Below are 21,029 nucleotides of genomic sequence, written 5' to 3'. Positions count from 1 at the left end.
TAGCGTCTGGACGGGAGCTTAGGCGGCATTTCCTCGTCGGCAGACGCTAGCTGCGGAGCGGGGAGAGGCTCGCTGCCGGGAAAGGCTGCTTAGGCGTCAAGGACAGCGCGTCCTTTAGCGCGCAGCAGGGCTTTAAACCCGCGGCGGGTAATGCTGCACGGGGAGCAGCGCGGTGGGAGCCGGCCTCGGCGCGCGGGGTGCTTACGGGGTGTTTAAGCTGCCTGTTGCACGCGGAGGTTTCTGCCGCGACRGCGAGCGCGGCCGTGCGCAAGGCGACCCCGGCTCGCTGCGGCCCTTCGGGTTCGATGGTCTGCAAGGCGTTTTGTTAGCGTTTCTCGGTGCGGTTTTGGCCAGGAAAGAGATGTTTGCCCGCTTGCTTCCCAGCAAAGGGAAAACCGGTGCCAGGCTGTTCCCCACGCGCCCAGGCTGTGCCCTCCGCCCGCGGTGCATCGAAACGCAGCGCGCGGCCGGTTTTGCAAACCGTACCGGCACCATGTCTCCGAGCACAGCTGAAATCCTGCCACAGGTACGGATAATATCCGTAGCCAGTAAGCCAGGCCGGCACGGAGGGGCTCRGCTTACCAGGGCGCGGGACGCAATTTCCCGTACGTGCAGAGTCCTGGGCAGGTTCCCCCTGCGGAACGGGCGAGCATCAGCCTGAGCCATTAATGCAATTAATGCAACCGCTTCCCGCGGCAGCGTTTTGCTTCAGCCCTGGACTCAATCCCATAATGAGCTCAGAGCATTTTAAACCTCTCCCTTGGGGCACTCTTACAAAACCCAAAGCAGACGTTACTATCGCTCGAACGAGCCCTTCCCGGCCCCGCAGGGATCACGTCTGCTGCCGCTTTAGCTCGGGGGTCTCCGTCCCCCCGGCCCCGGGCTGCAAAGGGGAAAAATTTCCGACCAGCATAGTTAAAGCTCGTCCCTCTCRTCCGCCCTGGGCTTCGCAGCCTGCCGGCCGATTCCTCCCCTCGTCTTCGGGGATGCCGTGCTTGGCTTGGCGGCCGACCGTGCTCGCTGAGCTCACAACGCGCTCGGCGCGCGGGCACTGCACCCGCCGCGTTGCCGGCGCCGTGCTCTTCCTGCCCCGCGGGGCTCCGGCGCCGSGGGACGGGACGGGAATCCCAGCGCGGGGCCGAAGAGGCGCAGAGACGCTCCGGAGAGCCCCGCCGGTCCGTCAGAAAAGTCCTTTATTAGAACAGCAAACATGACACTTCTCTTTAGTACAGCAGCTGTATGCAGCTATCATCGCAGTACAGTGGGAACTACATGTTACAAGTCACTAGGAGTCTAATAAGCACCATGAAACATCATCGAGAACGGGAGTAACGGCTGAGAAAGGAGCCCGGAGCGAGGCGGCCGCCCCGGCGAGCTGCTCGGCGTTGGCCCGCAACGCGGCTCTGCTGCAGCCCCGAGAGCGGCGGCGGCGGCGGTGCGCCCGCGATAGCACCCATTCGATACACCCGGGACACCCGGGGCGGGAGGGGACGAGCGCGCCAAAGAGCGCGAGGCCGCCGCCGCCCCGCAAGCGAGACCCTGCGCACGGGGAGCCGAGGCGCCGGCGAGGWGCAGGCAACGCCTGAGCGAGTGGCAGGGCTGGGGCCAGCTCTCCTCCCTCCCCGTCCCCGTCCCCGTCCCCGGGCTCCCGGTCGGACCCTCGCTGCACAACAAATTCTCCTGCGAAAGAAAGGACACTGTCAGGTAGATCTTTAAGGCTAGTTTTTTTTTTTGTTTTCTTTTTTTAATACGGCAACTATAAAAAAATAAACGCTAATCTCCGACGAGCCGAGCGGGGGCTCCCCGGCGTATGGCTGTGGCGTGTTTGCTGGCGCTGTTCCGGGGGAGCCGGGCGGGCGCGAGCGCTGCGTCGGGCCGCCGGCGCTGCGAGCGTCCGGGCACCGGCCGGCTCCCGGCTCTGCCGACCGAGCCGCGCAGCGACGCAGCGGGGGGGGACGGGGACGGGGACACGACGAGCGGCAGAAGCAGATGCGCAGTTAACGACCCGCTCCCCCGCGGGGACCCGCCGGCGCTGGCGGCCGAAGCGCGGCGCTCGGCCCCGACCGCCCTCGAGCGTAACTACGGCGCGGCAAAACCGCCCCGGCGCTGGAAGGGAGCGCGCGGGCGCGGGGGAACACGCGCACGGGCGCCGTTCGCCGGCGCCACCGGCTCGGCAGCGGGGCGTCCCGCCGGGCTCCGGACACTCACCGGCGATGCGAGACCAGCGCCTGCAAAGGCGACCGAGGGTGCTCTGCAAGAAAGGCCACAGGGAAGGAAAGAGCCTGCAAAGTAACGCGCCCGGCGCGGGCGGAAGCGCTGCGCTTGCTCGGCCTGGCAGGGGGGCCGCAGCGCGGCTGACGCCGCAGCTGGAACGCGACAGAACTGCCCCCGCCTCCCCCCTGCAAACCCCAAATCAAATAAATAAAAGCAAACCGAAACGCGGACACAGAGTAATATCTCGGGCTACCTAGGTACTTCAACAGCCGAAAGAGCTAAACAGCAAAGCACACACACATAGGACAGCGCTGGAGGGTGGAGAACGGGGACTGCCGAAAGCCGGTTTCTTCTTTCCCTTTTTGTTTGCCCTGGTCTTCGGTTACCAGCTGAGCGAAGATCTTCCAGCTCCCCAGCAGGCCTCTCGCTGCCGGAGGAGCGGGCGGGCTCAGCTCGGCCCGAGGCGAGGCGGCCGGCCCCGCGAGCGTCCTCACTGCATGGCCGACCTGGAGGTGTAGAAGTCGGGGACGGGCAAGCCGGTGTGCAGCGTCACCTGCAACGAGAGCCGGGTGAGCGCGCCGCGCCGTGCCGTGCCGCGCGGCTCCGGCCCCACGGGCGACCGCCGGCACCGGCTCGCGGCCCCCACCGAGGTCCCTGCCGCGGGTGGACCCAAGAGCCGGCTGCGAGGGGAGCAGGACCTGGCAGCGGGAAAGCACAATCCCTGCTGTCGAACAGCAGCATTTTCCCCTTCAGGTGCAAATGCATAGAAAACTTTGTCTAGAATACAATTATTTCCATCTTAATTAGAGTCATTTTAATTATTCATACACCTCCGAAGAAGGAGGATAATGGCGGCTGGGGTTTATCAGCAGCCTTTCACCTGCGTCCCGCAGGACCTGCCGACCGCCTGGGCACTTYGAGTGCTGGCTTGCCTGCCGAGCGGCCGGAAAGCAGAGGCGCTCTGCAGAGGTGCTCATCTCTTCGGGTGAGACAGAGAACTGTGGCAGAAATTAAACCTGCCAAGTAGCAGGACACTTTTACCACACCAAATTAATACRCCAACCTCTAAAAGCCGTGCAAGCAAGATGGGCTTCTTTAACGTTTTCTAATCAAACAGGAGGTGAAGGGCATGTTTCTCGGACACGGTTTCCAAGCGTACCTGCTGTGGGGGGGAGTGCCCACTGCAGGCCCACGGATGATGAGCCCCGGGAGGGGAAAAGCAGCCTGGTGCGTACGGCCAGCTGCTGGGCTCGGCCCCCCGCCCCCCGCATCGCCTGCGTGGTCCTGGGCACGTCACACATCCGCCAGCCCTTCCCCAAGCCAGGGCAGCTCCAGCCTGCTGCAAGGGTGGAGGGGGATGCAATGCGACTCCCTGTGCTGCAGCGCTGGCGGGGAGCTCGGGATARGGGTGGCAGCCCTCTTCTTCCTCCAGCTGGAGGAAAGGAGCGTTAGGGGCCCGAAGTCATCTGCTACGGGCAGTCTCACCCCGTGTCTCCTAGGATGGACCTGGGCAGTTCGGTAGTATTGGCAGAGCAAAAGGTGAGGGAGTGGATGTACCAAAGCCTGGCACAGTGACCACGAGGGACTCTTTGAGGTAGATGACAGCACGGAAGAGATTAGAGACAAGGAAGGAAAACTGAAAGATGAAAATACCAGATAGGCTCAGAGAGCCCCACTTGGTGATGCTCTGAGGAGCTGACTGGCAGAAAGGGAAAGAAGATGGGTCTGGAACTCCCCAGCAGAAAATAGGCTTTACAACATGCCCTTCTCCCTGTTAATGCTCATATATGGGTCCTAGGAGATACATAAGAGCCACGGGGCTCCTTGGGGGTAGTATCAGAAAAGAGAGTTCWCAAACCCCATCAAACAAATGGAGCTGGAAGAATCCCAGCGCTTATCAGCCCTGATGGAGAAACCTGCAGCAGGAGGCCAGAGGAAGCAGCTGCTGCAGAAAGGTATGTCTTGATTTTAGAGACTCTCTGGTAGTTTACAGTGTAAGTCTTGCTCTCCCCAAGGTCCCCACTCCACGAATTCCCCATGCTGCACAGCACTAACACCAGYTGCAGCAATGGCAGTGTTAGAGGAAGAGAGTTCTTCAGAGACATTAGGGTGCCAGCAAGCTCAGATGGAGCATATGCTGCTGTTGYTAAGGCCCTTCCTCCACACAGCATGGTTAAAGCACATACCTGCACGTTCCTGTTCAGGCTGACAGCTGGGAAGAAGAGGCCCTCTAGGTTCTCAAATGCGACAGGCCCTTGCTGGTCCTCATTGATGGAGAATGTCAAGGTTCTCCTGGTCAAATCAAGGAGCACTCCCACTGTGGCGCCTTTCGTTATCCCACCCTCGGTTCTGCAGGGGCAAGAAGAAAATGAGGGCATCTCTGTGCTTAATGTCCACCATACTCCCTGCTCATGGTTTAGGCTACAGCCCCTACCAGGGCACAGACTTGTCTCCCACTGCCACAACTCCATTCCTAGGACAACATGCTGGGTGCACGTAGCCTGTACAGTACTGTCATCTAGAGAGGAACTGGCCAGACTCCAGCCCCTGTGTGTTTGTCAGGTTCCCCATGCCTGAGAGCAGCACTTCATGGTTATTGCATGCTTGGTTGAGTCACRTAGGAGAAGATGGGCTCAGAAGAAGATGGGCTCCTTTGTCACTGCAAAACTGCAGTCAACAAAGTGGAAAGAGGAGTCCGTGGGAGCTCATCTGGTTTAGAACAGAGTGGAAATCATTTTGAGAGCAGCAAAAGAATCACATTCTTTCTGACAATGGGAATCTCTGCACGAGTAGCTCCAGGACTAACACCAGGGCTCTGGTGTCCCATGAAACATCCCTCTGACTCTACAGCCACCTCCTCTTAAAGGCTGATGATGCTGACTTCACACCTTACATAGGAGCCAAGCCATGACCTGAACCCATCACAGCCGCACTTGCTGGCCCCTGGGGCTAGCAAGCACCTTGTGCAAGGAACTGTTATRTCTCTGGGTTGAGCTTTATATACCAGCTGGACTGACTGTTGGCTATGGGAACTCCCCTTGCTGTGTAGATAATCTTCATGGAGAGCAGGGAACATGAGGGATGATAAAACTGTCAGGCTGCTACAGTCTGGCAGGGGACAGTGTTGACAGAAAGGCTGATAAGTTAGAAAAAGCACTCCCTGGCACTGCAGGGTGTCTGGCAGAATAGCTGTGAAGGCAAGAGAGGAGACTCTGGAGGACACTGACCCCAACACTAACAGACATTTTGGAGCGTGAAGACCCCATGGTATGCTGCTCGCCTCTCCTCAGCCTGGTCTGGATAAAGGCAAGGGAACCTCTTCCTGAAAGCCTTCTGCAAAGGCGCTCTGCTTGTAACCACACATCCTTGAGGGCAAAGCTGTCTACCAGAGCAGCCACAGCAACACAACTGGAGGAAAGCAAGTAGGCCTGGCAACAGACCTGCAGGGCCCGCTTCAAAACCTGCCGACTCCACCACGGAATGGCCCTTGAGGCTGAAGAACGATATTAGGCCCTACCCAAGCTACCACAAGCTTTAAAGTCCCCGCATCCACCGGCCCACCGGGAAAGCGAATGCTAGCTGTGGCACAAGGATAAACGCAGAAAACATTTTCCTGTTGCACATATTATAAGGCTTTGGGTGTTAACTGGAGGAGAGCGTTACACAGTGGTGCAGTGCATGCCTGGGGAAGGGGCAGCACAAGAACAGGTCACAGTATGCAAGGAAGAAGGAGTTGGAGCAGGACACAACCAGGGAGACAGGGACTGTCCTGTGCGTTGGGCAAGAACGCATACCCTAGGAAGGGCGATTAGGAGTTAGTTCAGCCCTCCTGTGCGTGCCCTGGAAAAGCCAGGGACTCTTCTATCAGGGCCGAGTTTGGGCTGTGGTCTCGAGGAGGAAGACCCCACTGCAGATGGCATACCTGTTGGTGTGCGAATTGTTGTGCATGAACCAGCTCCGGTTATTGTCCACGTACATGGCCCAGGCCTTGTCATCCTTGCCCAGCATGGCATCCTTCAGGACATCAATGCGTGCCACGCCAAAGGCTGGGTCAGGGTGGTTATCGTAACGATCAATCGACAACTCCCAATAATGGAGCCCTTTGGAAAAGCCCGTTTTCCCCAGCACAACCCTGTCATCATAGCTGTTGCAGGTGACAGTCAGGTTGTCATTAGAAAAGATGATGTCAGCATGTGCAGAGGCAGGATCGAAAGAAAACCAAGCAACTGGAACACACAAACAACATCAGGTTAGTCTGGCAGGCACACAAACTTCAGCAACCAAGCCACACGGACCGGACAAGAAACAGCACATGCTCCATGCAGGGCCAACACTTAGCTCCAAGCTGCAGCTGTGGTTGGGACTGCTCATCACCAAGTACGTCAGCAAGGAGAAGCGCTGCTTCAGTGGCAACTATGCATGGGAGAGGGCTCCTTGCTCCCAAGGGGAATCTGCAAGGTGGGATCACTTATGGAAACTACGGGCAGCCTGAGGTTGTGCAGCTGCAGCCTGCCAGCGTGGCTGAGCTGCTACGGCCAGGGCTGGGACTCAGCTGAGCTCTGCTCCTGCTGCTCCCCCGCTGTCCCCTCCCACCGTCCGTCTGTCTCAGCCAGCCAGCCTCCGGGATCTTTACAATCTCTTAAAATTTGTCCCCAGCAGAAGGAGACTTGCAATCCTGGTCAGGTCTCTGGGTCCTAGTGTAATGTAAATATTAATACTGGCTCTTATGATTTAAAGTTACTCATGTGAGCAATGGTTTGGAGGGTCAAACCCAGCGCGGGGAGGGGAACTGAAGAAGAGCAGATAAACTGTGCGTGTGCGTTTGAGGGCTGGCAGTTCTAGGAACTGAAAGCACACAGATAGGTCTACATTTACGGAAACAGTACGCAACACCAAGGAACCTCGCTATGGAGCAACCGGCCACACGTAACACAGGATCTAGCTCATAGGAACGCTGGCAAACGCTCGAGAACCTCCGCGACCCAACACAGCTGCTGGTTTAAATGCACGGGACTCAGTTCCTGGCAAYCTGACAGACAGTGGCATGTTCTCGACAACACAGAGGCACAGGGTTTCACAAGCCACTATCCAAGTTTCACAGGTGGTTTTCTCCAGTGGTCAGTGAAATGTGAACTGACATATCCACAAAATACTCTCATGCCTGCAATGGTAAATACGTCTTGAAAAATAAAACACTGGTGAGATCTGTTCATCAATTTATTGGCTCATTTCACAAGACGGCTCACATGCACTCGGATGCCCACTTTTGTAACTCAATAGAAGTGATTCCGTACCTGCCACCATTTTTTTAATGTCAACTGTTGTCATTCCAGTGAAAGGCATGCAGGAAAGAAAACAGGAAGTAAAGTTGGCATTCAGTGAAAGAAGGAATCAGAAACGATTTTTGCTTGCCTGCTTCTCCAGGGAGTGCAGGAGTCTTCTGATATTTTGCAAACACTGACATTTGTGGAGAGAGGGACTTGGGATGGACCCGCGCTGCAAGCGGCACGCATGTTACACCGCACGGCGTGTGAGCAGCCTGAGGAACGGAGCGTGCTATGTTATTTAAAGGGATCCAGGAGGAACGAATGGGCCTGATTTTGCAGGCTGCTGAGTACTGCTTCTCCAGGAGAACGCAGAAGGAAATGCAAGTTTTCACAGCCCGGAATAATCAGGTCAAGAGTCTGAATCAGAGACACRCATCTAGCAGGAGCGCTCCAATTAGCTGCAGAGAGGCTAATCACCTACACGRTATTTGGCAAATGTTCAAGTACCCTCACTGAACTGGGATACGCATTGCTCCAAGTGGAAGGATCAGTTCTTAATTACAGGGCCTTTTTCCACAGCACTGACTTCATGCTTCTCTTTAAAACTATGAAGGGGAAAATCTTAAAACGCCACGACATCATACAGCAGTGACCGTTCTTCATTTGAATTTGCCACTGCTATGACATTGGACAGAGCCCTGCAAGCATGCACAGGAGATCGGCTCACTCACCAAAGAAAAGATACAGATTAAAAAAAAAAAAAAAGGACGAGCAACATAGAGTAGGTGCCACTTAATTGTAATAAAGATACTTGCCTAATTGAGAGTAAGGTGTTGCTTGTGTGTCAAAATTGCATCCTATAAAGAGATACTACATTTCACACATCAAAGCTAAGAAACAACAACTGTCCTCCTGATGTTCATGAGCATTTAACCATTAATGAAGCATCCAACCAACCACTGGAGGCCTGATTCATTAAAAGCCAAAGAGCAGGGAGTGGAGCTGCAAGTGTGACCTGTGATTTCAGGTGCTGACTGTTGGGCTTGTTGAACTAACAGTCTTTCATGGCCAGATCCTACTACAGCCTTCAAGAGCATGAAATCTGACTTCTATAAGCTCTGGATCCTGYGGCATTGGACTTTTCTCCAGAAAAGAGGCAGGAACTTTTAGCAATGCCAGAGTATTTTGGCCACTTGGTAAACATTCTCTAGATTGAACTGAACCACTTAAAACATACTCCTGTAAGCAAAGGGATGGGCAAAAGAGGAGCAGTCACTGGCATCTCGTGTGGGATAGGGACCATCTAGTTATTCTAGGCAGTCTYCCTGAAGTGTTTGGAGTCTGAACAAGAGAGGAGCAAAGCGGCTAAGGCTGATGGTTGTGCTGGATTTTACAGGTAGCAGATCCATGTCTGCTGCATTTTAGGAGTAACTATGCTCCACAGCCTCCCCGGCAGGACTAGGGTACAGATGCCCTACGGCTTCCTGGCACAACCCGCACACTCCAGCGAGCCGCTTCCAGCGAGGAGAGCTCAGGGAAAGTGGACAAGCACAAAATGCTTCTCTTGCTCTGGACTGCAGCTCTGCCTAGGGTCTCCGGAGGCCCATGCCTGACGTCCAAACCCTTGGGAAGAACTGAAGGGCCCTAGGATGTAGCTGTGGCTGAAGGAGGAGTCAGGGGTCTCCTCCCTCCTCCTGAGACTGCRCCACGTCCTGGCTGTTGGCTGCAAACATCTCCTGAGAGCTGAAACTGCAGCGGGGAACTGTTACAGCAGTTTGTTCTTGCCAGGAGGAGAGGGGAACATGAAGCCTCTCGTTGGCATTGCGTGGAAGACCTGGCCAGGGCATTTGTAAAGGGTACTGTTTTTTAAATAAACTCCTGTCTAGTTTTGTGATCAGTTACAACTGGACAAAAAAAAGCAGGCCTTTTCCAAGCCCTGCTGACTTGCTCACTGGTGAGAACGCCCTTGCAGCTGCCATGCTCCTCGCAGCGCAGAGCACCGCTGGCAGGGCACCAAGCAGTGCCCGCTGAGGCCGTTTTAATGAATCGCGCCCCGTGCCCCTTCTCAAAGAGTGGTTTTCAAGGTCTCCGTGCTTCACTGTAATACAAATTCACCTGACTGCAAAACAGCATGGATACATTAGCAAATTCAAGACCCCCTTTTTTGTCCTTCCCCACCACCCCAGCCCGTGTACTCCACATACAAATATTGCTCAGAGCCATCACAGGCGATCTCGGTASACTGGACACAAAGTAAGAAACGTCCGATAACGAAACAGAGTTCAAGCCATTAGTGCATAGCAGTACAATGAGAAAAAACATAAAAAGCACAAAGAAAATAAAGTTGCTGATAGAGAGCAGTGCCCCCGGTTATTCTGGCAACGCTCATGCTGCAGCATTCCTCATTCCGGGTTATGGGATGGAAATAAAACAATCAGGGACCCCCATTCTTCCTGGGCTTACACCAGAGGAAGCCATGAATTACTCCACTGGAGCCCATGGAGTGGTGTAAATTCAGTGTGGCGGAAGAATCAGGGCCCAGGATCTTTAGCAACAGAAGATGTGCAAAGATTGGTTAGAAAATAGCTCTGAGAGATGTCCCGCGCCTGTCGCTCCTTTGCTGGCTGCCACATAGAGTCACTCATTCTGTCTGTACTGCCTATGTCCCACCACAGCCTGTAAAGACCAGGCACAAGGAGGCAAGCAAAGCGCTTGTGGGTGCTTCCAGATGGTTAAAGTGTCACTGAAGTGGCTTCCTCTGCTCTGGAGCAAACAAGACTTCAATACGACCAGGTCTGCTTTTCCAAAAGCTGAGCCCACTGCTCAAAGYTGAGTTGATGAGAGCTCACATCTTCAGTGTCTTAAGAAACTAGACTGCAAAAGGTCTGTGCACTGGATTCTTACAGTCTTAGCTAGACCTTGCTTCTGTCTAGAGCTGTTTCTCTCTTAAGAAGTCTGCTAGGTCTAGATTTAATTGAGTGAACTAGTTTCACAGAACAAAATCTCACAGCAGAGGCTGCATTTTCTGGCTGCAGAGGGAAAGCAAACTGTCAAAATATCCYCACAGATCTCCTCCAGGAAGGGTTTGTTCTTCTGACTGTGTCTAAACATAACAATGCAAACTAGAGATCAGGAATCTGCTCTGCTGGCTGGCTGTGCAAAATAGTTCATCCACGCCAGCACTACTGCCAAAATGCCAATAAAGACGTGGCCCTGCAAAGAACAGCACTCCCATAAGGAATTACTGTGCTGTTCRGTCACCCCATGCCTCAGATTGATCGTGCTGGTACATACACATGAATACACCACGAGAACTACACCATCCAAATTCCCTCGGCGTCAGGAGCAGGCCACTGACAAACAGAACAAGTTCCCCCTGCCATCCGCATGTCATGAGAAAAACAAACAAAACAGAACAAAACAAACAAATACTTTGGAGATGCCCAGAAGCACAGATCGAGAGGAAATGCCAGAGGTACTCAGCTCACCGGCTGAATTCAGGGACTGTAAAGAAGAATGCAAGCTCAGCTGGTGGGCCGAAGATCTTAGCTCAAAGTAGGATCTCCCCGGAAAGCTGGGTTGTAGATTAAGGGTGGAGGAGAAAGGACTCATTCTACGAAGCTGCAATCTTTCCAAAGGCACTGGAAAAGGGAGGGTCTGTTCTTCTGACTGCGTGTCTAAACGTAAGATCAATGCAAACTAGAGATCAGAAACCAGGTCTGCTGGATGGCTTCACACCGTTCCTGAGACCAGGCTGCAGGCCACAGCACAGGTGCTTTAATGCGCAYGGCCCCTGCTCTGCTGCAGAGTGCGTGCGGGTAGATGAGCGCATGGTGCGTGGAGCAGAAATGTCTAATGCCGTGCAGCCCAGTGATACCCTTGGGGAAAGCCTTGCCTTTSAGAGTATCAGCAACAAACATATTTTCATCTTCCACAATATTCCCATGTCATCAAGACAAATTCAATACACTTTTCCTTAAAATGAGTCCGGCGACTCTTCACAGTAATGAAACACACCTAGAAAAATTCACAAGTTACCATACACACTTCTCATTTTTCTTTAATAAAAGCCTTGTACCTTCTTTGTGCACAATAATTACTGGCATAAASGCTAGATGTGTCATTTTGCTAGCGAGCTGGTAATGTCGCAAAGGTATTTTGCAGGGCTGTGCTAAATCGTATTACCCTATGTATCACCAAGCACCCACCTTACTCAAAGGTTGTTCAGGATGTTGTGTTCTTGGTATCTCTTTGTACCTGTCAAAACACATCTGAGCCTTACAATAAGAATTCAACCCATGTGATTTACAGCAAAACGTCAGGCTAGAGGGAACCTCTTGGGTCATCAAATCCAGTCCCCCACTGTCACAATTACCTCCTGTAACTCCTTCCCTAGCCCTTGTCAAGTGGTATTTTAACATGAAAATGCAGAATCCACCATCCTCCACACATTTAAATCAGATAAACTCCCAGGCACTATATTCCCAGCCTTCCTGTCTCTCTCAGCTGTGAATATGGACTGAGCTGGAAATCATGTTAAAACACATAAAAGAAAGTATTTCTTTGCATAGTGGTTTGTAACTCTGGAACTTATTGCTGCAGGAGCAATAGGGCACAAGGAGCATCAGTGGGTTCAGAAATGGCTTACTGCACATCAGGTCATTAAACAGAGTTCAAGACTAGGTAGGGATGTGCCCTTAACATCTAATGACAGYGAGGGGAACAGGCCATAGAGTAGCCAGGCTCATGAGCTCTCCCTAACTAGTGTCTCCTATTGTCCTCAGCTGAGCGAGGTCAGTGGGCTCGAGAGACCTGTGGTCCAACCCAGCAGGATGACTCTTATGTTCCTATTGCTCTTTGCAGTGTATTTCCCCTTGTCTTGTTCAGCCCTTTCCAAATGATAGTGGTTAACAAGGTCTGGTTGCTGCTGAAGGTCACTCCACAGCTGCTAGGTGACTAAGTTGAACCTCAGAACAGGGATTGGGCTTTTCACACCTTGAGAAAGAGCTTAAAAGAAAAAGAAAGCTTCAGGTACTTGAGTAGGCTGGGGAAGAGTTCTCAAACTGCTTTGCCACATCTCCATCCCAGGCAGGTGGTAGAAACCGCTGGGAGCTGCTGCTCAAGAGGTTAGCAGAGCCAGCCAAATTTGGGAACTTGAGAGGGGTTGGGGGGCAGGGATAGGATGTGCCAATCCAGGTATTTCTCCCTTATTCTTTGTTCCTAAAACCTAAAACTCCCAAGCTGGCATCTCAATAAAGGCAGCACCTGAAAACGAGAAGCCAAAACCACACTCACCTTGAAACTCTGCAGCCATGCCCAGAGCTGGAGACTCAGAGCAGCTGAGAGAAGGGTGAGGGACTCACAAGCTCTTTCCTCACACCCAAACCACCCTGTAATCAGCGTCTCTTTTGGCTTTAGCAATCAGGCCTTGTGGTACGATGCATGCAATCTGCTGCTTTGGCCTGCTTGGAGAAAGCTGTCACTAGGCTTTGAGGGCCTGCCCCAAGAGCTGCTGAGTCTGGAGACCTTCCACTCGTTGCAATGACCCAAGTGAAGCCTTCTAGATGCTCTGGGACATCTGTTCCAAAATGCAGGTCCTGGGAAGGGCTGGCAGCTGCTTCTTCCCCAGCTCTAGCTTCTTTTCATTTCCTCACCTTTCCTGGGATTTGCCTGTCTTCTTCATGAGAACAGTCTACCAGCATTCAGAGCCAGTGGGAAGGGAGGCAGCTCGTGGGCACGCAACTCTTCCCCAGTGCAGGCTGTCAGTGTGATGGCTGGGGAAAGGCAAGAAAGAAGCAGAGGGTTTTGGCAGCAGGGAGGTTGAATCCCTCCATCAGCCAGGTCACCAGCAGGAGTGAAGATCTGGGACTGGAGAGCAAGCAGGGACAGTCCCCCCCAGCACTGAAGAGCTCCTCTTCTCTGCCTCCACATGGGATGAGTTTATCCTTCACTCTCGATATCCAGGTGCTGGACAGCCCACAGAGAGTGGTGACACTTGAGGTACTCAGAAGCCATCTCAGAAATCTTACAGAGGAAAGCAGGCCAGGAGCCAGCCCACCTGCAGGCTCTAATGTTACTGCAACTGGAACACTTGTGTCTTCTCTGCTTGTTCTTTGCAGGAGTATGTTGGGCACCTGTTCCTGGGAGCAGCTGTTGGCATCCCACTGTGACCAGCACACCAAGGCCAGGGCTTTCAGCCAGACCTCTCAGAGGCTGCCACCACTGCAGCTATAAATGCACCAAGGAACATCTGCTCTGGGGAAGATGAAGACAGGAAAGTGCTGACAGGAAAACAGACTCAGWCCAAAGTCAGCATGAGACCGACCAGAGGCTGGAAAATCTGGCAGATGAAGAAAGACCAATAGAGCTGGGGCTGTCTAGTCTAGGAAAGAYGACCCCAAGAGGAGATCTCAGGTCTCCTGTGGGTGAGGGCAGCCATGCAGTGCTGTTTCCACCCAAGCTTTGTAAACTGCCAGTGCCTTGGGACAGGAAATAACCTGGTATTAGCCAGGGAGATGACAAAGTTAAAGGTAAAGGCCATCACCTTTTCTCTTTGCTGCTATTTGGCTCCRCAGAAAATGAGGATCTTCATCACCGGGAAAGCCCAGAGCTGCAGAGAGCCCAGCGYGTGGGAATGGCTCTGCAGCAAAGACTTTCTTCCTGCTGGGAGGCATCTCACCCCTTGCCCTGGTGGTGGCACCAAGCACCTGCTTTTAAAGAGTGAACTGTAATTTCCTCAACTGGCAAATGCAGTTTCCTGTGGGATGAGCAGGAAGAGGGCTGCTACCCTGCAGGCTAGGATGATGCTCGCAGCTTGCTGTAGGCTTGTGTGCACRCTGACTTCCCTAGGGACCTTCCCATCCATGCTCACAGCATGGATGTCATCGAGGCTGTTCGGTTGGGCAGGACCACAGAGATATGCCTGTCCCCAAGATACAATTTTACATTTTTCTAATCCTTGCCCTGTTCAGATGTTGACGACTTGTGAGATGCTTCACACTCCTCCATCCTTTACAGTACATTTTACTACTCACTGGAGGCAAAAGAAAGACTCCAGTTAACTTCCACAGGCTTTGGATGTACTAGGACTAGAAGTCAGCTCTTAAATATCACCTTCTATGCAGAATTTTTCATAACCACTCACAACGGGACAGTCATGTTCAGAAAGATATTCTCTTCATATTGAGTCTTTCTCTTATTTTGTCCCCTCTTCCTCCCTTACACAAACATGTTGCAGCRAGCTGCAGAACATGGCTGAAAGGTAAAGCTAAGCCTACTTCAGACCAAACAGCACTTAAAGGCCTGATGTGCTATATATGCCAAAAATAAAAGCCTACCCAGACAGCTGTGATGTGYGAGGCGGCTCTATTCAACAAGTCGCTCGGATATCTGGAAGCTGCACACAGATGTAATTTACTTCACTTTGAGTCCAGAAGGCTCTGACTGCCTCTGAGAGCAGAAAATGCTTCAGGCCTACTTGACTTATTCTCTCTCTTTCTTCTGTGCTGGAATAATAAGTGTAAAAGCCCATTCAGTAAAAACACTGAATACAGCAAACTTTTTTTCAATGCACAAAGGAATAATTTTTGCCGTGGGAAGTCCATTTCCTGGCACAGTCCATACACGCAGCTCCAAGCACAATCTGTTCTGCTGGGACCATGAAGAGACATCTTCTCACAGGTTCCTTTGTGTTTGGGAGCTGCATGATAGATGGGCTTGGGATGACAGTGAAAATACCTGATGAAAGTAGCCAGAAAGAGTAGCCAGAAAGATCACASAGGGAACCCCTGCAAAGGCCTGGCTGGGACTACTTAAAGCCCAACCAGCTTTGGATGACAGGAAGCTCTCTCAAATGCAGCTTATGAGGCRCCATTTTCATGAGAAACCAAAGCTCTGTTATCTCCTGCAGAGGCTTGCGAAGCCAGGTAGTGATGTCAGTGAGAACTGCTGACCTTCAGGTTTCGGGAGCTGCCCTGGTCACCCCAGAGCAGGGCTGGGCTTGGGTTTTCCAGTTTCTCAACGTTCAGAGGAATGTTGCAGCTTCCCTGAAGCTGGCACTCAGTTTTGCATATCTGCACATAGCTTCCMGATGCTATGGCCTTTGTGGCCTGTGATGTAACTGAGTTTTCAACAGACAACCCTTTTTTCTCCTTGCTCAAAGCCACCAGAGGTGCTCTATGGCAAGCAGGATCTCACCTGCTTTCTGCCCTGCTAAGAGCCCCATAAGTCCTGTTCATTTTCTTCTGATTACAGACTGTGTCTGCTGGCAACTGCTCAGGGCTGAAGGAGCGTAACGTTGTTCTAGAGCCAGCTGTGAGCCTTGGCTCTATGAGCCAGGTCTTGTCATGCTAGTGTCAAACAAAATCTTGACATGGCTTAGAAATCAGAGAGATTTTAGTCTGGGATTTAAGGAAAAATAATTCTTCTACATGTGGAGAACTTCTAAGGAAAGATTCTTCTTCTGACAGTAAATTTAAGGGGTGGCACATGTGTTGGCGTGGGGATGATTACCTTTTTCACAGCTGAATTACCCACTGCTGTTAACTCCCACCTCATTTCTCTSTGCTATCTTTACGACTTTTGACCTGGATGTCAGAATCAAGCCAATTTTCTGCGATGGATTAAGTACCTGGTGTGACAAATGTACTTAAAGTCAGGCAGGGAGACTGCCCCACGGCTGGTAACAGGATGTTTAATATTCTAACTGAGCGCCTGCCGGCAGGGGAGTAATCAGCTCTGCCAACAATGCCGGCATGGCTGTTTGTACACCCCGACATCCTCRCGTTTCCACAGTCCCTCTGATCTCTATCATACCATCCAAGGGGTTTAAGGAGACTTCATATGGTTATGTCACASTGCAGCTGCGCACAACGCTCAGTCAATCAGGAGCAATGTTGTCAGTGGGTTTTTTTTGGTTTAAAGGGAATTAGTAAAGACAATTAGTAAAGACATCTCAGCTTCCCCTGCCTGTAACACAAGTCAATGCAAATCTCTYGTAAAACTCTGCTGCAACCAAATCTCAAATACCTTTCTGGGATGCCTCTCACTGCACCCACATTGCTCCTCCCCAGAGAATGTCTTCTGCAAAGAAAAGGGGCAAGAGAGAAATTCTGCTATTRCTCAAGGTTCCTGACATAACCTGTTGCTCTTCCCCTCACTGCTGGCTTTCCTGTCATGATTGCTCAGGTATCAGAGGACCAGCAGAGCGGCTCCCTCTACTGCAGTGCTAAGCTGTGGGTGTGCTGGATGGGCCCCAGGCATGCGTGTGAGCAGTGTCTCAGCGCATCGGGCTGGTGCTGTTGCAATGCCTTACCCTCAGATGTCTGGAGGACCAGGGTCTTGCTGTATGGGCTGACTCCTGTTTTGTTGAAGGCTTTGACACGCGCGCTGTAGGTGCTGTTGAAGTGAAGCCCGTCCACTGTACACATGGTCTCCTTGCCCACGTACACCTCCTGCAAAGCAAGCGCAGGCATGTGTTAGTGCCCAGACCACTGGTCTCGAGGGGTGAGGATACAGCTCTCCGCTGTTGTGATTCACAGGGTCTGGTGGGCAGTGCTGTCGCTGATGCCTCCACATGTGATGACTGCTCCTTTCAGCCATGCTCTGCTATCTAGGGCAGATTTATGAACCCTGGATATTGCTAAAGCAGAGCAAAATGACCCTATGATTTGTTCCTTGACAATACTGCCTGATAAAATCAGTTTCTGTAGGGGAGAGATGTGCTATTCATATTGAACTAAGTCATAAGCATCAAGCTTACCAAGATGCAAGACTGAGGAGAAACACCAGCCCCAGCTCCAAGCACAGGTGAGCACATGACAAATCTGCCAGGGCACAGCTTCAGCAACTCCTGCAGACTCCACTCTTAACTACAGCACTGCAGCCACAACCTGGAGTCCCTCTGAGTGGGGACTGTCATCTGTGTGCCAGTCGGCATTCCCAGTTCGCTGGGCACATCACTGCGTGACAAGCTCTGTCAGCTCCCGGCTTTCAGCCAGGAGAAGTGCTCGGTGATGTGATAAGCCAGCGATGTGTCTCTTCACGGTACCAGCTGTGCTGCTGCACCGAGCTGCCCAGTGCACTGGATCAAAAAAACATACATCTGCCTACAGCTGAACCGAGTCCTTCTCACTCCGGCGAAACTGCCTCCCTGCTTCTCCTGCACCCCACCTGGAGCGGAGCCAGTCCTGGGTGCGAATCACACCCAGCCGCCCTCAGTCCCATCGGTGAGGGCAGCCTGCTCCAACCCCAGGAGGTGGGAGTACCGTGCACACACCATTGCACTTCCCACTGCGGAAASCCACTCCTTGAGGAAGGAGGGGAGGAAAGACTGGTGCACTGAGGACTTGCCCTCACCCTGCTGCGGTGGCTGTGCTGAGCCTTGGTCTCCCCTGCCACACACAGCGTCCTGCTCCTGCCTCTCACCAAAACCCACCCACGTTACCTCTTCTCTGCCTCAATTTTGCTCTGGCTCCTGCCTAACTGAGTTTCTTGTGGCTGAACTCAGGAAATGTGATGTGTTGGTTCTTGTGCCTGCTCTCAGTGGATGTGAGCAAGCCAGGATAATTATCAGCATGTTTTATCTGAGAAAAATCATATTTTAATTGTGTAATTACAGCAATTTAAAAGCCCTCAGGCCTTAAACACTGCTGCTTGCTGGCAGCTGGCAAACTATGAGTCTTTCATGGGGATTAGCATACCTTGTATGAAATACATAGCAACTTAAAATGACAGGGCTTTAAATGTGCTCTTTGCATTTGCAAATCATGTTGACAACTGAAAAAATATTTAACAGCAATGTTCCCCTCTCCAAATAAACTTGCCCAAAAAAGTAGCCTGCAGCTTGTCTGCACCATCAGCTTCCCTGGGTGCCCTAGCAGGCAAGCCTCATGTTTACAGGGCAGGAGAAAACTTGCAGAGAGCCTGGGGAACTCTTTGGTCATTTCATGGCAGGGCAATATCTACTTTAGCATCCCTCAGGGTTGTGGAGGAATCTGCATCTCAGTGCAGGCACGGAGCCACTCACCTCCCACAGGAGGTGTTTAAGCTGCTGCTGGAGGCTGCGTTCTTAGTTCTGGTATGTTGATGTGGCACTGAGTCAGCTGAGATCAGCCCAGGGCTCGGAGAGTTTATCACAGTACTGCTGCCTCACAACAAGCCCTTTCCAGCTGGTGATTTGCACTGCTGGAGCCTGTTTCCTCCTTTAAGMAGCTGCAGCCTACCTCTCCCTGCAAAGTCTTCCAGCTACAGATCTGGACGTGGAGTCAGCTGAGCTCAGAGTGCTCATAGACCCCTGCTGTCCTTGCAGGAGGCCATGCCAGAGGCACTTGGAGATGGACCTCAAGACATTTCCTCTGCCGATGTTAGTCATGAGACTGTGATGAACTAAGATGGGATGGGTGGAAGGAACTGGGGCTGACACTGCATGAGAGCCTTAYAGAGAAGGGTGTACCTCCTGAAGTGTGCGGCACAGCTGAAGACTTCCTGCAGGTTACTGTAGCAGAGTTGCCCTTTGGCATCCTCTGAAGAGCCTCCCACATGTAAGGGTTAGGGAGAGGAAGGAAATTTGGGCTTGACCCAGCCCTGTTAGCTACTGCCAAGCATAAAGCACAGGCTTACACTGATTCCTATCAGTATGGGCCTATCTCTGCAGCTCCTGAGCCTTGTACCAGGACTGGCTTTCTTGGAGAAGAGGATGCTCTGAGCACCTACCCTGAACTGGCCGCCGTTACCATCATCAAGCTCCAGGATGTAGCCTTCCACCTGCACTGTTGACAACGGAGGCTGCTTCCAGGACAAGGTGGCACTGTTGTTGTGGGTGCAACACTCTTCTAGTTGCAGGATTGGGGGTGCCGGCACTGGAGAGGAAACTAAACACAAATTAGTGTAACCCTGGCTGCTAGGATCACAGAGCAGAAGTGGGGAGATTGCAGCTATGCGCAAGCCTTGTGGAGGATGCAGGATGAGTTCATTGCCTCAGTGCCAAGCCAATGCTGCACAAGGGAAGTAACTGTGATCTCATGGGTATGAGGCATGGAGGAAGCAAAAAGGACTCTTCTCAAGTTCCACCTGACTCCTGCTGCCCGGTAAAGCTGAGATTTCCCCAAAGCTTTTATGCTTTCTTCCTGTTTTCTTTCTAATACATTATTGAGAAACACGGCAACATAACAACATACCCCGTATATAACTGTCTGGCTCCTTTACAAAAACCAACCCCAAATCTGTGAAGCTCTCCCAGACATACTCTGCAGAGCTGGCTGCAGCAGTGTTAGTACTGTTAGCCCTGAAGTGATGCTTGTCCTTATCTACAACCCGTGAAGAAGTGCTGCTCTACTTTTCCATTGCACAAATTCACTGCCACAAAATACGTCGATGCCAGAGCAGCAGAGATGAGCCTTGCAAAATAGGGACTGYGTCTGATCTTTTTGCCCATCAGTTACTTAGGGGACATAAAAAGCTGTCATGGCTTTTTCTCCTCAAACTATYGTATTTAGGTATCTGTGCAATAGCAGCTTGCTTCTGCTCTGCAAAGCAYGGACAAGTAAGAGTATGACAAGCACAGACACTCTCCTAAATCATCCCACCTTTGACCTGGGAGAGCCCTCCCAAACCTCTTTGAAATACAGGGTACTCATACTCTATCTTGTCTTCCTCACTGTCCACAACATGTCAAGAGCCAGAGGAAAAGAAAACATGGAGGCTCCAGAGAAGATATGGAGAATCTACAGGTGCCTAGGAGGGGAAGATGGATTCACTGGTAAAGGTTCCCCACCTCCCTCTGCGACACCTCCACATCTTGGGTTGGTTCCTCAGCAGGAATAACCATGGTGAGGGGCACTCCACAGGGTCACGGCATCTGAAGAGCAAGACGAATTGCTAGGGAGGCTCCCCTGCACTGGCAGAGCATGTGCTAAATAGTACAAAGCCGAGATCTGCAGCCTGGCAGGGACGTTGTTTCTTGTCCTCCACACTAGGCACAGGTGCAAAGAGCGCTTCGCAAGAGTGAACGAGGCATGTTAAACTGCATCTTTGTCCTGAACGTGCGGCACAGTTACTCTAGGCTTCCCAGATGTGTATAATGCAAAGCAGGAGCAGTGGGATTTTAGGACTTGTCGGCACTGACGCAGCTGGCTCTCACTGGAGCCAACTGCAAGCTGAGTTGAGCCAGTACTGCCAGCTCTTGCAAATGCCACTCGCAAGAGCGATTTGGCAGAACGGAGCGGAGAAAGGCATCCTGTTACAGCTAGTACAGCGTAAGGGATGCTGCTAGCATCCAACACATGCTGGCAATGCATGAGGGATGTCCTGTGCCTATTCCTCTGTTTGTTATTGAGGCAGTATTGTCCTGCCTGCCCCTTGCTGCTGTGACTTGTAGGATTCAATGACTACCTTCTGCAAAGCCTATAAAACTCAACATTCAATGTGCATAGACAGGGTAAAAGGAGATGATAGCCTATGCCAGCTCTGCCCCCCACAGAGCTGCTTCTCTTCAACACAGACAACTTGCATCTTCTGTCAACTTCCCGCAGCTTGCCAAACTGGAAATTG

At 52.2% G+C, this 21,029-nt stretch overlaps 2 protein-coding genes across 2 annotated transcripts in view; both read right to left on the bottom strand.

Annotated features, from left to right (window-relative positions):
- The window catches only part of PYGL (glycogen phosphorylase L), a 10,361-nt gene extending 9,866 nt beyond the window's left edge, over window positions 1–495 (bottom strand). The window contains exon 1 of the mRNA XM_085314985.1: window positions 487–495. Coding sequence (XP_085171111.1) covers window positions 487–495 — 9 coding nt within the window. The remainder of the gene's footprint in view (window positions 1–486) is intronic.
- Window positions 496–1,959: 1,464 nt separating this feature from the next.
- The window catches only part of TRIM9 (tripartite motif containing 9), a 74,449-nt gene continuing 55,379 nt past the window's right edge, over window positions 1,960–21,029 (bottom strand). The window contains exons 7-11 of the mRNA XM_085314984.1: window positions 19,194–19,351; window positions 16,795–16,933; window positions 6,137–6,440; window positions 4,401–4,563; window positions 1,960–2,767 (exon numbers count right to left, since the gene is read on the bottom strand). Coding sequence (XP_085171110.1) covers window positions 2,705–2,767; window positions 4,401–4,563; window positions 6,137–6,440; window positions 16,795–16,933; window positions 19,194–19,351 — 827 coding nt within the window. The 3' untranslated portion in view covers window positions 1,960–2,704. The remainder of the gene's footprint in view (window positions 2,768–4,400; window positions 4,564–6,136; window positions 6,441–16,794; window positions 16,934–19,193; window positions 19,352–21,029) is intronic.

The sequence above is a fragment of the Rhea americana genome, unplaced genomic scaffold (assembly GCF_003343005.1).
Source record: "Rhea americana isolate MKP2758 unplaced genomic scaffold, rheAme1 scaffold_42, whole genome shotgun sequence".
NCBI lineage: Eukaryota > Metazoa > Chordata > Aves > Rheiformes > Rheidae > Rhea > Rhea americana.
This window is presented reverse-complemented; position numbering and strand designations above follow the sequence as displayed.